This window comes from Colius striatus, chromosome 1 (genome assembly GCF_028858725.1).
Source record: "Colius striatus isolate bColStr4 chromosome 1, bColStr4.1.hap1, whole genome shotgun sequence".
Classification (NCBI taxonomy): Eukaryota; Metazoa; Chordata; class Aves; order Coliiformes; family Coliidae; genus Colius; species Colius striatus.
The window spans coordinates 92,412,892-92,428,184 of record NC_084759.1 but is presented as its reverse complement, the minus strand read 5'-3'; the positions used below and the strand labels follow the sequence as shown (position 1 = coordinate 92,428,184).

At 42.6% G+C, this 15,293-nt stretch overlaps 1 protein-coding gene across 1 annotated transcript in view; it reads left to right on the top strand.

Moving 5' to 3' along the window:
• Nucleotides 1-4,320: 4,320 nt before the first annotated feature.
• PCP4 (Purkinje cell protein 4) overlaps nt 4,321-15,293 on the top strand; it is a 52,580-nt gene continuing 41,607 nt past the window's right edge. Inside the window, exon 1 of the mRNA XM_061988626.1 lies at nt 4,321-4,404. Within this exon, the coding sequence (XP_061844610.1) occupies nt 4,396-4,404 (9 nt within the window). The 5' untranslated portion in view covers nt 4,321-4,395. The remainder of the gene's footprint in view (nt 4,405-15,293) is intronic.

Sequence of the window (15,293 nt, the reverse complement as noted above, 5' to 3'; positions counted from 1 at the left end):
TCAGAATTTAAGGGCTTTTGAAAATAGATTAGCTTAGAACATTTTCTCTATTTAGAGGTGTCACTACTTATCTGTGCACTTAAGTACAGCTTTGGGACATCTTTAAGTTAGAGGATTGCCATAGGTTAGAAAGCCTGCCAGCAACGGGGCACCTCAAATCTAAAACTTGATGTCATCAGACAGCATAAATGACAGAATATAAATACATAAAATATTAAAATTATCTTTCTTCTAATAGCCTTCTGAAAAATTCAAGTTGATGATGCATTTCCAGAACTCAAGATATGCCAAACTAAGCTGCCTCATAAATTTAAATGTCAGAGCTCAGGCTGCACCTAAGATTAGGATGTATTTGTGTGTCTATGTTTCTTTAAGAGCTTTTAAGTTTGGTAGGTCCACACTAAGAGGCAGGAGAGTCACATTAACGTTTCTGCCCACAGTTTATATCTTGGTTGCTTTGATTGGCTGTGAAGATTTTGTCCAGTGTACAATATGCAAACCTGGGAGGCAGGAAACAAGATTTGTTCAGAATGAAAGGGGAGAGAACAGATGCATCTCTGTGGGTCAAAGGCTTTCAGTGGGGAGAGGGGAGGCCTGTGATCACTCAGGAACCTGTCTAAGGGTGGCTTAGGCATCTTATGCTGTGACTGCATGCTGAAATGTATGCAATTTGTCCTCAGAGCAGATTATCATTACATTGAGGGCACTGTCATCACCATCAGCGTCATTACTGTAGAAGAAAAGACTGTGCCTACTATTGTATTGAAAAGAGTGGCACCTGGCTATGAACTCAAATGAAATACACAGCCCCGAGAAGGAAGAGATTTCCACTCTCCTCCACTTCTCCCACCAACTTATCTGGGCAACAAATGCCTCAGAATGCCAACCCACATCAGTTCTGTGCATAGGTACCGAACCTCAGGGATGCCCTGCAGTGGGTGGGTGCTGTGGTGAGGGCACAAGATTCATGCCATGGAACCTCTGGGCTTCCCTGGATGCATCTCAGTGTGCTCTCTGGTGTGCCTCTCTTAGAAGCTGTGAAATTCTCAAAACAGGCCAGAAAATTGTTTTAAAAAATCATGTTCCCTTGCTGAATATAGTGCAAAGAGCCTTCCGTGCTAATATGCTTCTCCGTGCACAGCGGAGCGCACAGCCTGAATTATCACGATGAGATATTCTGCTTGAATTTGACACATTTATTTTGATGATGAAGAGTAAGACCAACATGATTCCTATCAGTATCAAAAGGAACTGAAAAGATTTTCTCCAGAATATCTGTATCACCTGCCATGTGATTGTGAGCCCTTTGGACATAAATACCTAATCATTTGTGTTAGTGTTGTGCCTTCTACCCGTAAGCTGACAGACCAATGGAGGTCCTGTCAGAACACAAATGCTAATGAAATGTACCCATAATTACTTTTCCCTGAGAAAAGTTGTCACATGATACATAGCTTCTTCGGAGTCTAAACTTTAATTTACTTGCTTTGGGTCCATACCGATTCTTCTGAAGATTCTCATGCAATAAACTCTTACCACGCATATTGCCCACTTGGCCCACTCACAGCAAGAGCTGGGACAACTAATGCCAATTTCTAAAAATTCCAGGTGCTGGTGGAAGTCCCAAGAGTAATAGTATAATGAAAGAGGACCGTATTTTAAACGTCTTCTCCCTCTTTTATTACCGTTACTAACCTGGAGAAGACTGAAAAAAGAGAAAAAAGTGGATGTATGTAACCTTGCTCAGGCTTCAAAGCCACAAAAACTAGAATCCCCAGTGTTAAAATCTCCAGTTGTGAATGGCAGGATTCATACCTAGCCTACACTTATAAATCATACATCCATGTGATCCATGCATTTGGTGAGTTTATTCTTCTCCAACCACCTCATGTTGTGGACTCTTTTTTAAAGAAACCATGCATATCTGCAAAGATGGCACTGCCTCAGCTTAAAGAAGGCCAAATATTAGTCAGATAATGTCACAAACTGCAAATATGCCACTATGTTTAACAGGGCAAAATAAAGTCCTCCTCCTGGATAAACTCTGCATGGGTTCGCATAACGCTGACACCACTCTACTTTTCTGCAAGACTGGAATACCAGATATCCTCACTCAAAAGGATTCACTTGTTGTCATCTGCACACTTGCTGAGGGTGCCTTCAATCCCCCATCTATGTCATTAATGAAGGTATTAAACAGTATTGGACTCAGTATAGGCCCCTGAGGAACACCATTCATTACTGGTTTCCAGCTGGATACTGAACCACTGACTGTAACTCTTTAGATGTGGCCATTCAGACAATTCATTATCCTTCTAACAGTCCATCCATCAAACCCATGTTTTGCTAATTTAGCAGCAAGAATATTTCAGGGGATCACACCAAAGGCCTTATATAAGTCCAGGTAGATGATATCTGTAGATCTTACCTTGTCCACTCCAGCAGTCACTCCATTGCAGAAGACCACTAGTCAGGCATGATTTGCCCTTAGTGAAGTCACGTTGTCTCTCTACTCCCTCCCTCCCTATCTTCCCTATGTTTTGGCATGTCTTCTGGGAGGATCTGCTCCATGACCTTATTGGGCACAGAGGTGAGGCTGACTGGGTCCTCCTTTTTACCTTGTTTAAAAATGGATGTGATGTTTCTATTTCTTCAGTCACCAGGACCATCATCTGACTGGTATGACTTTTCAAATATGATTGAGAGGCTTAGCATCTACATCAGACAGTTCCCTCGGGACTCTGGGATGCATCTTGTCAGGTCCCATGGACTTCTTTACGTTTGGGTTCCTCAAGTGGTCTTGAACTGATCTTTACTTTCAATGGATTTCTTTCTTAGTTCCTGCCTTGAGGTTCAGGGACTTGAGAGATGTGCAAAGAGAGATTACCACTGAAAACTGAGGCAAAATAATTTGTAGAGTATCTCAGCTTTCTCCATGTCAATTGTCACGAACTCTCTGGTTCTACCATGCCTACCATTTTATATACCAAGGAGATACATTTTCTTTAATTCTCTTTCTGGACAACATATATGTAGAAACTTTTATTACGCTTCATGTCTTTCACTAAAGTCAGGTCCAACAATGCCTTAGCTTTCCTCATCCCTTCCCTACCTGGCCCACTTCCCTATATTCTCCCATTTCCACTGCCAACAGAGCCTGCTGGTGGAGGAGCCCAGCCCAGTCCTGATGGATAAGAGCACATGGCCAGGCAAAAGCCAGGTAAGGATTCATGCAGGAGTAGACTGAATGCATCAGTGACTGTGATAGGAAGGTTCCATGTGTCGCTCCATCACTGGGCATCTGCTGATAGGTAGTACGGGAAAGTGAAACTGCAATGCCTATGCCTCTGCAGCTCAAAGGGGAAAGGCATTTTCCGGAAAGGTCTCACAAAATTAATTTCACTGTCTCTGTTAAGCCTGGCCCTGAACATAGATTTTGATGAAGAGAAGAGGTTGCTGCAAAGTAGTCCCTGGAAGTGGAAAGGCTTGGCAAGCTTCTTGGACTCTCCAAAATTATGCGTTAACTTTTTTTTATTGATTTGAGAAAAATTTGAGGGAGTTAAATGCATTCCCAGAGCAAATTGAACCTATATTTCTTCACAGATTCATGAGTCAGAGCATCTGAATGTGTATTGCCAAATATAGTTACTCGTGCTCTGATGCTGGAGTGTTAACAGCACACTTTTCAAAAGTTTTGGTTTAATAATTGATTCAGAAAAAGAAATGACCAAAAATACTCTCTTTCCATACACCTGTGAAAGCAGCTAGGTGAAGAAATGCTAGGTATTTCAACACAAAGGGCAGCTGGAGTCACATTATGACTCGCTTGTGCTCCTCCGTAACGAAGAGCAAAGTCGAGTGGTAAAGAGAGCCATGAAACTTTGTCTCTTGAGTCCAGTCTGTATGCATTAATTCTCATTTTCAGCGTATGATGTTTGCAGGGCCGAGCTCAGCGTCAGCTGCCTCTCCCGGTGACGGTCGGTGAGGAAAAAGACTGGGACCACCCGGGACCTGGGGAAAGCAGCAGTCCCGGTGCTTGTAACCGCTGTTTTCCGAGGATGACGGTGCAGCACGGGTCTTGCCTGCAGACTTCTACTCTGGCCGAGGAGGAGAAGGAAGAGGAGGAGGAGAGCTCCCGGCTTGTGCGGGGCAGGGACTCTCGGGCCTCCCGTTCCCACCGCTGTGACTTGAGGAGCCGCCGCCGCCGCCAGGGGGCGCCGCGCCCTCTCGAATGCGCTGGCGGGGGGCTCGGCGCGGGCGCGGCGCTGATTGGCTGTGACGGGCCAGGCTGGGCGCGGGGCGCCGCTTCTTAACGGGCGTCGCGGGGCGGCGGGAGCGCTGTGCCGGGCGGGCTGCTGAGGGGCCGCGCTGCCGCGAGCCGGGCTGCCACGCGCCATGAGCGAGGTGAGCGCCCACCGGGCCGGAACGCAACGCGACAGGGACGGGAAGGAGAGAGTGAGGACGGACGCTGAGGCGGCGGCGGGGTGGAGGTTGAGGGGAGCGGTCCCACGGCCCCCTCGGAAAGCGGTGCGGGGAAGGCGGGAGCGTTGGGTGTTGAACGTAGCCTTTCGCTTGGGGAGGGGCGGGTGCTTGCGGGGCTGGAGAGACGGTGAGGCTCCTGGTGAGGTGCTGGACCTGAGAGGTGCCTTTTTGCTGGGTGGGGAGAGTGAAATAGACAGCTCCTTTCAAACCCAGTCTTCTGCTAGGCAGATCTCCGCAGGTACGTGCGCCCCTTCAAAGCACAAAACAAGGTGATATTTTGCTCTTTGAAGGACTGTGTGTGCCAGTGGAGAATCACTCTCTAAGAAAAAAACATCACCCCGAACCTTAATAATTTAAGTAAGTATTTAATGCTTTCCTGTCCTGAAGCAAGGATTTAATAAGTTGTGTGGAAGTTACCAACTAGAGCTTATGGAAAAAAATGGCACTGTTTGTAGTTGGATGATGATGGAAACTTTATAAATAGTGTCCTGGGAAGGAACACAATTAAGGAAAAAATGTAAATAGTGCTAAACATGTGAGGATTGCTTGTACCCTTGTAAATAAATATGCTGGAAATTTTCACTTGTGTGGGTGGCTTTTTTTTAGTGGGTAAGTTCTCTGGGGCAAACCAGTATTTTTAAGTGTCATCAGGCACGGTGACAAGAGTGTAGTCTGTCAAATGCTGGCCGGGTTCAGCGGGCAGATCTCATATTCTCCTGCCTTAACTCTTTCTTTAGAAATTAGTAGCGATACCTGTGACTGTGCCTTACCCAGTGCCTCGTTTGGAAGTCCTGTTGCAAAAGGACTGCTGTCTCCTTAACAATTTAGTGTTACTTTCTTGGTGGCAAGAGTAAAATTGAAGGTGACACCAAATAAGTTTTGGCTGGTTGTTGTGCAGGTGTTACACTTAACTGTATTTTTAAATGAAGTTGTAAACCTGAGACAAAAAGCAATATAATAGCATGGTTTCTGATGTGGGATTTATGAAGAGAAGCCTATGTCTTGGCTTGCAGGTCATGCCAAATGTGGAAAGCAGAGGAAAGTCTCATTGTGCTTCTCTGCTGCTTGCAGGGACCAGACAGTCCAGGTGTAATGTAGCGGGTTCTCTGTGACCTCTCCTTGGCTGCTGCCTGAATTTCTATCAGCTAAATTGCATTCATGCAGTGTGAGTTGTTTGGTAGCCACTGTCCCTTTTGCCATCCAGTCCAGATGAAATGTTCTGTGAGATGTGACATTCTTCTCCTTAAATATAGTGTTTTGGGGGGAAAAAAAAAATCTAGTGAGGAGTTAATTGGTGATACTGCTGTACTTCACCACAACTGTATGAGGCACTCTTTTGTTATGGCCCTGTGCTGTGTTGTATTTGTTCAGTAATTACCCCTTCATAGATGGAATTAGGTTGCCTTTTGGATTTCAAAAGTCCTGATCATCCCTAATATCTGTATAGGGGTTCTCCTGTTCATGATGTGTTTCCTTGTGCCTCGCAGAACAATATTCCTAGCAAACCCTCAGAGCTGGAAGATATCTTTCTATTAAGCCCTGTATGTATGATACTCAGCACTGCACTTGCTGTCTTTAGTGCTGCTGTCACTGTCATTCAAGTGACAGTATTGGAGAATTTCACTCACAGCTCCAATGAAGAGAAGCTTCCTTGCTGTTACTTGCCTGTCAGCTCTTACTCAAAAGATGATCCTTTTTCCAAAAGGCAGATGAAAACAACTGGACCACCCCAAACTACTTCACTGCAGAGGCTGTTGTGAAAAAATGAGACAAAAAAGATTAGCAGAACACAAGCTTCTTAGACATTTGTTTGCTATATTTGGATGGGTGTCTTGGTGGATTTTACTTGTGATGCTGTGACTGCGAAGTGTTTTTATTTTCTTTGTTTTAATGGGTTAGAAAATCTGCAGACAAGGTGATTGAAAGGAGGCTCAACTAGAGCCATCAAAAGATTATCCCAGATAAAATGGTGTTGAGAGAGTAGGAAGGTTTTTTCACTTCATATTAACAAATGTCAGGATTTGAGTGGAGCTTGAAATGCAGTTGCAGAAGTCCTTGAAGAGAGCTTACATATTCCTCAAGTTATTTGCTGAGACTTTTCATGGATACTTATTTTACTGCTTCAAGCAAAATTAACTTATTTCATGTTTATGGGCAATGATTACCAGTCTCCTGGAGGAAGCTAAACAGGAAGCAGCTGTTCAACTGACTATAGTGCTTCTCTGTTTTATAGCAGCTAACTTAGGTGTTTTTTTTCAGGAAAGATAAACTTTTCTGTAGAAAACGCCTACACTTCTTCCTCTGCAATATTTATCTAAAATTGTTTTAAGATATGCTGTCTGCTGGGCAGAAGTCTGGCACTCTAGTTACAGGGGAAACTGAGGTATAAGAGTCTACCTAGTAGCATTGCAAAACATCTTTAGTGCTTTCTACTGCTTGGTTTCAGTAACAGGTAGCTCACTTAGCTCTACACAGAACTTCTCAAGAATGTCACTATATACTGGTGTTGAAGTAGATTTGACCATTTGTCCTCAGATAATTGAGAAATCTTTTCTTTACCTCTGTAGGTGTTTTGTTATTTTTAATGAGTCTAGCTGGAAAATATAGGCTGCCGTTGGGGAGCATCCATGATAGGCAGCCCTTCTTGCACTGAAGATATCTGATAACATAGGATGAGGTGGGGAATGTAATGTTGTGTAGTGCGTTTGTATGCCCACTTTTAATGCAAAATCATTACTCACAGATGGTAGTTATACAAGTGAGCCTCTAGACTCACAATTGGCATAAACTTGATTCACCACGGGGAATCCCATTATCAGTAATTTAACTATCTGATGTGTTGCAGATGATGTCTGGTCATGATGGCAGTATTCCCCTGGTGTGAATGTTCACAAGAAGTATTTTATCACAAACATTTTTTATATTCATGGCTGCTCTTGCATCCTATGTTGAATCATTTTGGTTGTCACTGGGAATTGGGTCTAGATTTGAAGGAGCGCACTTAAACAATATGGTGTTACAGCCCTGGATGCTGTTCTGGTGGTTTGGGGATCAAGTGCAAATGTAAGGAGTGGGAGCTTAAAATAGCATTAGCAGAGATTACCTTGTTGGATGCATTTATTTCCTTTTGATATTAAAGGTGCTGAGTGGTGTTTTCACCTTTTAACATGCGTTATTGAGGTGACTGACTTTGGGAGAGCCACTCGAGGACTCTGAGGAACCTGTGATTTAAGGGAAGAACTTAAATTGGCAGAGCCTTATGCAGTATGAGGGTGATGCTGTACTGATTGCCAGGATCCTGATGCGTACCAACTAAGGCAGGGTTTGAGCCAGCAGCATTATGTATTTGACAAGCAGCCTATATGCCAGACAACAATGAGAATATTCTGCATTTCCTTTTGAGATGGACATCAAACAGCCAAGCACGTGAAATTCATAAGACAGAAGAGAACTGTTTGGGATTTGACTTAGAGTGCTTAGGTCTCTTACCTGGGGAGACTAAAAAATGGAGACTTGATGTATGGGTAAATATATGGAGTTTTGTCAGGGTTTGAGTACAAAGAACAGTAGGTCTTGTTTCTTCCTTGAGCTACAGCAAGCTCTTTACCTTTGCCTTACGTTGCCTCTGGGCTCTTATTCTGCACTAACTGCTCTGTTGCATTCACCTTCAAAAGGACGATGAAGGGTGCTTGTGTTCTGTATTAAGGGTGTGCAAAGCATTCATGGGGGATGACCTGTCATGGAGGGCATGCTCATCCAGACAGCTTTCCTCTGCAGCCTGGCATACTGAACCTTTGTTTTGGAGCTCAGATCACCTTCAGTGGGAGGCATCCATGTAGCCAACTCAGTGGAGATGGAGGCTTCACTGGAAAGGTGACATAGTCTAATACCAGGGTCAAAGATTTTTCTTCTGAAGTTTAATCTTTGGCAGCCCTTGGGACTGTGTATGTATAAGATACTAATCACCAAGGCAATCTCTGCTATGGCTGTCTTAAAAACTGCCTGGTGGTTTGGAAATGCCCCTGAGTTGGCAGAGTAATAGATGGTGTACTCTTCCCTCCAGGCTAAGGTAGAACCTGGAACATCTCTGTATCACTCAGGACAGGTCTGGTCACCAGGAGGCTGTTTAAGAAGGAAAGAGGCATGGCTGAGTGTGAAACATTAAGCGTATGTGGAGGCTTCTGCCTGAAAATGTAGCTGCTTCAGGTAGTTAAAAGGGAAGTTAAATGGGAGAACTGGAATTCTTTCATGGGTTGCTCTCCTGAATTCAGTTGAATAATTTCCACTGAAATGGTATTTAGAGTCTCAGAACCAGATATGTTTAAATGCTGAAGTGAGGATTGTGTACCAATAACCACGATAGCACTAAATCAAGGGGCTGCTGTTTTTAGGGAGAAAACCTGTTCTATTTGTTCTAAAGAGCTCCTGCTCTTCCTGTTCCTGTGTGGTGCTTGCAGTCCAGGGGAGTGTCTGAGCCAGCCAGTCATCTTAGGGAGGCCCTTCTGGATGCATTTTTCAGGTAGTGCCATGACTCCCAACTGTTAACTATTGACCTCACTGAAGTTATACTCACAATAGGTACAAAACTATCTAGATCTTAGAAGTGAAGCAAGAACATGGCAGAGTGGAGGAGGAAATTCTGCATCTGTTTCAGAATGGGGGTGGGACAGATGAGGCACATGAACATTTAGTTTTTAATTTTAACTCACATCTATTAGCTGGGTGGTAAATTGCAGCTCAAAAGAGGAAGAAGGGAGAACAGTAAGTTTTAGATCTGTCACTTTGCCTACTCCTTCCATCAATGTGGTTTCAGTGGGATCAGGCATTTTCTAAAATAGTACTTAAAAGTGAGGTCGGAAATTGATCTTAATTTGGTGAAACTGGCAGGTATACTATTTAGATACAAGCACATTGGTTTTCCTGCAATGTACAGAAAGCCAAGAGACTCAAATAATACAGCACTTGATTAAATGACAGTTAGCTTTAATAGTCTGCTTTAGATAACACGTTTCCCTGTAAAAGAGTAACTTAAAGAAAAACTCCTGCATTTGTAAAACAGGGAAACTCCAACCTTGATACTACAGTACTTTACAACTTGAAATGATTTTATGTTATTGAGGCATACTAGTTTGGACTCCAGTATTCTTACTTATACTTAAGCTTATAAGAGTCACCTTCTAATACTTTCTTCATTAACTAGATCATATTCATGATGAAATGTGGTGTACAGTGGCAGTTAAGGCCACCACTATTTCTGTTGAAGTTTTCATCAGAAGTTGCTTGATTTGAATAAATTATTTTCTTTCCAGGCCACTGTTTGCTATTGTCTGTCTTGCCTTTTTTTAGGAATGACTTGCAAAATGTACCTCAGTGTTTCCATGCTTTACCTTTTCTTTGTAGTGTTGCTACAGAAGAACATGGGTAAGCCTAGATGCTTGGTTTGTAAATCATGAGACACTCATTTCTTGGCTGAAGAGGATTGGGAGAAGGTGGCTGTGTGCATCAGACGAAAGCTATACCTTTCTTCATCTTGTCAGTTGCAACAAAGCCTTAAGTTTGCTGAGCCATGTAATACATTCTTCTCTGCAGCTCTTCTAATGAAGATGAATAACATACATTCTTCCACTTTCTAAGAAAAGGTGTTCTGGTTTTTTTCTTCAATTATTTGGACATTAGGTTTCTAAATAAAAAAAGACATGGTAGATGAATAGCAATTAGGTTAGATCGTAATTTCAAATCCTTTTTCCCTTCCTCCTCAAACTTTCAAGAAAATCAGTCTTTAATCTTATGGAAAGAGATGGAAGAAAAACTATATAGGCAACATTTCCCTTAATAGGAAAAAAAATGGCAATCTTGTTGGAATAAACTCGGAGCAAGCAACTAAAGGAGAATTGTGATTATGAAACTTATTACTTGCAGGATTTGAGGTCACAATTTATTGCTGCTCTCCATGTCTGCTCTCAGAGAAAAGACTAGTCTACTTATAGGTAAATTGGACAAGTGTAACATAGGCCAGGTGTTTTGCTGGTGCTGTCTCATCTGATCAATTAATACGAAGTGGATATAGCCTTATTTGTGCAGTAATATGGAATTTGGATGAAAAAGTACAAGTTTAGTCAGAATAAATGAACTATCTGCCTATGTGCCTTGAATATTAGCTAAAGCAGAACTGTCTTTCATCTTAAAGTGTTTTACAGACACTGAATGTTTTTGCATTATCACCTTAGAATATAGTGCATGAAATATGACTAACCAGTGGTGCAGCTGATACAGTAAGTAGTGTAATAGCAGACAAAATGATGTTACAAATGTATCCTGCTTTCAGCTTTAACAAAATACACATAAAAGGAGAAAATAAACCTGTGAAAAGTGATGTCTTTCTGACTCTGGAGACTTCAAAGATTCCTGGACTGAGATACCAAGTTGGTAAGGGTGGCACCAGGTAGGAGGGCTTCAGATTCTTTAATGTGAAGGAGAGGCAGAGCTCTAACAATGGCAAGATGTGTGCAAGACAGTATTTAGTGTTTGTAACACAGAACCTTAGTGTCTAAATGCGTAATGGAAACATCCAAGCTGCTCTGTCATGGGCCTTATTTGCTGTTCCTTGGCTGACAGGTGTGATTCTAGCTGTGCTGTGGACCCAGCTGCTGGATAGTGCCAGAAGGATGAGAGTGCTGTGATAGAACCAGAGAAACCTGAACCAAATGTTCAGATTGTAATGGTTTAAACTTCTAAGGGGCATGTAACTGCTGTGTGCTTGAGCAAGGGAACATTGTGTTAGATCACAGCACAGCATGAGGGTCAAGAGAGGACATGTGTAGGGATCCTGGCTAGATGTGCACACTGCTGCAGTTAGATTTGTAGGTTTGAGGTGCACCTTTTCTGGGAATAATGGAGCACAGTTTAGAAGTGCCCAAACTAGCACTGACTAGGACTGTCTGTGGAAACAAGATGACTCCATGTTATGCTAAAGCTTATTAAACTTGACAAGAGTAAGTAAGTTCAGTAAGACATCTGAACAGTCCTGCCAAGTCAGTATCTCCAGTAGGAATTAGTATGATTGTACATGAGGAACAGTTTTTCAGAGAAAGTCCCTTAGTTTTGTAGGGAGTGGAGGAGAGCTTTCAAGGAAATTGGCTTCAAAATAACTGGGCAGAGTGCTGAAAAGCAGACAGTACTCATTGCTAGTGCCTGGGGATTACTTGCATCTGTGTCCTCTGTGACCTACAAAATAAGGCTTGCCACCTCTGGTCTGGACCTGTGGATGTCCATCTGCCTTGGAGATGCTTTGTTCTCTATGAATCTAACACTAGAGGGATTACCAGGCATTGAAATAGTAGTTGGCAGTGTTCTGACTGCAGGAAAAGATACATTTCAAGGAAAAGGCCATCAAGATTGTGTAAGTCCTAAACTTAATCTTAACTAAGCAAATGGGGCAAAAAAACCATAAAACCTGAGGACATCTTTGACTTCTTGAGTATTTTGGTGGTGTTGGAACTTTTCCTAGTTACACTCAGGGTATGAAGACCAGTGATTTGTGAGGATATTTTTACGTCTGTAAGACTTTTCCACAAGTTTGGCTTCAGTGAACCATTATTTCTGCTCCAGACTTAATCAACTGATGCATCCCTGATGGGTGCCACTGCCCACATAACATTGTACCTTTGTGTCTATTCTAAGTTGTGTGTGCCTCAGCTAAACTCTCAATGGGCTATAGGATGAGCTTGGGTTGATCAGATGAGTCCTCTGTTCTACTAGAAGAGAGAGTTGAGCCTCGGATGTCCAAGATGAAGTTCTCTTTAAAAGGGACCAAATTGAGTGCAGACTTCATTGGACAGAAGCAACATAATCTAGTGAAGCTGATAGATGCCTGCCTGAGATGAAGCAGTGTAATGCCTAGCTGAACATGAAATCATGCTTAAATCCAAGTTAGGGTGCGACAGGGGAGAGAAAAAGACAGAAATAAAAATAATTCTCATAATCTCAAGTATGCCTTTCATTTGATTTCTAGGGCTCTTCATACATGAAACATTCAAGGAATTCTTGTCTCCTTTTCTCCTGTAGAAAATACACTTCCAAATCCCCAGGATTAAATTGTTTATTTTAAAACACTGACTCAATGTTGACTCTTAAGCACATATTTTTAACAGAAAATACTGAAGAATGCCTTTTTTTTGAACTTAAGAGGTAGTATGTGGTGTTCAGGAAGGAAATCTGTATGACATTAAAATCTGATTCCTTGAAACACAAATGTGTGTTAGTAAAATGTGTGAGAAAAGATAACCTGCTATGAATTAGAAGCATTAACTTGAGAGCAAGGAAGAAGAGCGTATCAGGCAAGAGGGAATGGCTAGGCAGGCAGCTTTCTGCAGATGACATAGTGGGGAAAATAAGATATGTGGCTTCATAGTTGCTTCATACATATTGCTACTTCACTCAAATCTGACAGATACTCACCACTAGAAAAGAGCAAACACGTTGTTGCCTTGGCACACTTCAAAATATATGTGCCAGCACACATGTGCCACGGTTTAAGCAAAGCAGCCAACTGCCTAAGGCAAGCCAGCTTCACGCCAATTGTAATTTGCCAGTCAGACTTGTCTAGCTATCACTTTCCTTTGGCATATTTTGCAAGCTACTGGACAGCATCATCATCCAAGGTAAGCTGAATGAACCTCTAGTTAGGTTGCGGGAGATCCTCTCTGTTTCACAGGGCTTTGTATTATTTGCTTGGACTAAAAGCTTGATACGTTTCCATCTTGGGACTGGACTTGCAGGATGGATTTGCAGATGCATAAACATTGGTAGCAAATGATCTAGCATTAATGCAAAAAACTCACCCCAAGTTACAGATTATCTGAATTCTAGCTATATCACTTGTGGTCATGCCATGTAAGCCTGTAATAGATGCTTGACTGCAGTGTGTCAGGAAGCACACAGCTGTGTCTAAGGGAAAATTATCTGCTTTCTGCATGAAACTTCTAAGGAATTCATTTTCTCTCTAGTTACAGGATGGATCTATTAAAATAATAGCAAAGTGTGTGCAGGAGAAGCACATCAGGGTCCTTTTTCAATGGTGTTGCAAAATAGTTTGTCATGTTCATGGGTGAATAAGGTGAAAATGTTTAGTTGGGTAACATTTCTTTCACTTCGTATGCAAGGCACAAAGTGCAGAATGGAACCTGATACATAATGGGAGCCTGAAGATAGACAGAATGACTAACTGCTTGGAGTGGAGAAACTTGCAAGTTTTCATTGAGCTTGAAGTGCATAGTTCTGGAGGTGGAATTTTTGAAACAGTGTAGGGGAGCTTTTGCTGAATCTGTCTGACCACTTTTCCCCCAGACTCATTTCATGGCTAAGGCACTACAGGAACTGTAGAGCATTTAAGTCTTAGGGCAGGTAATGTAGTGACTTTTTCCTGCGGCCAGGGACCCTGTGAGGCTACATACAGCTGCTCAGTGAAAAATGCTTTATCTTCTCTGCTGCTATTAAGAACGAAGCTGATAGTAGCATCCATTTCAGTGAGCAGCTGCAGGGTCCTAGGAGCTTGGCCAGCAAGTGGCATGGCTTTTCTGCTTGCTGTATGTGAGCATATTAGATTGCTTTCCCTGATTTCTGACAATCAAGGTGACCTTGTGCATCACCCTGTCCATTTTCCTTTTTAGGATGACAGGGTTGTTTCTAATCGCTTGGCTGCAGTTTAAACTCCTAGTGCCAGGACAGCTTTGCATCACACTTTAAAGAAAGCAGCCTCCCCAAAGCCTCAGCTGATCACTTCTGATACAGATTTGAACAATGAGGGACAATTTCTCTGTCAAGTGAGGCCCTGTTTTGAGGCAGCTTCAGCAGCCAGTTCAGGATTCCCCTTGCCTGAATCTCCCAGTTGCACAGAGCCAGAGATAACAGGTTTGCGTCATTCCTCTGTGCAGCCCCTGGGCTGGATGCGTTGCCAAGGCTGCAGCATGCTCTCAGTCCAGTGATTCCTCTGCTACTGGAGTAGCCCTAAAGTAGTTACTGTCATAACTGCAGATGGCTAGGGGGAGTGCTTGGAGTTGCTGTCTCTGACCAGACCAGCTGCTCTGGGGGTTTGAGGAATAGAGCAAGTGATGCATAAACATCCTTGCCGCTTAGTCGTCTTCTTGTCTTGAAGATCAAAAGGCTTTGCCCAAGTGTGAAGGCAGATGGTTTCTTTTCATGACAGCTTGAAACAGCCATAATTAATACCTTTTAAAAACCTGGCTGGCCAGTCACCTCTGCAGTCAAACAGACTGTAATAGAAATAGAAAGGTAATGAGAACAATTGTTTTTTAATTGTACAACTGGAAATAAACTCAAAAATGCCAAAACTTCTGCAGTGTGGGAAGGAGCAGCCTGTTTTAATAATGATAGCCAACATGATCAGATATGAAGCAATTTCAGTGCAGACTTGTGCCATTAATAACCCCAGCTGTCCCTTGAAGACAGCTTCTAACTCAATTACAGCTGGATTTGCAGCTCAGCAAATTGAATTACTCAACTTCAGAAGGGTTTGGAAGAATGAAATATCAAGTAAATTTTTGTTGCAAAAACACCATCCATAATCAGTTATATTATGCCTAGGCAAGGGCCTCTTAATTGGAACATTCTTCCTATCTGGGGATGGTAATATTAAAGGATACCCAAGATACCCTCTGAATCCAAATGCTTTCCCCAGATATGCAAGGTTCTGTTTTGCTCTTAATCAGATACCACAGTTGCCGTGAACTGTCTGTATTGCCTGCATAGGTGGCCAAGGCTTATACTTTAGGGTGCATGGATGTATCTGTGGT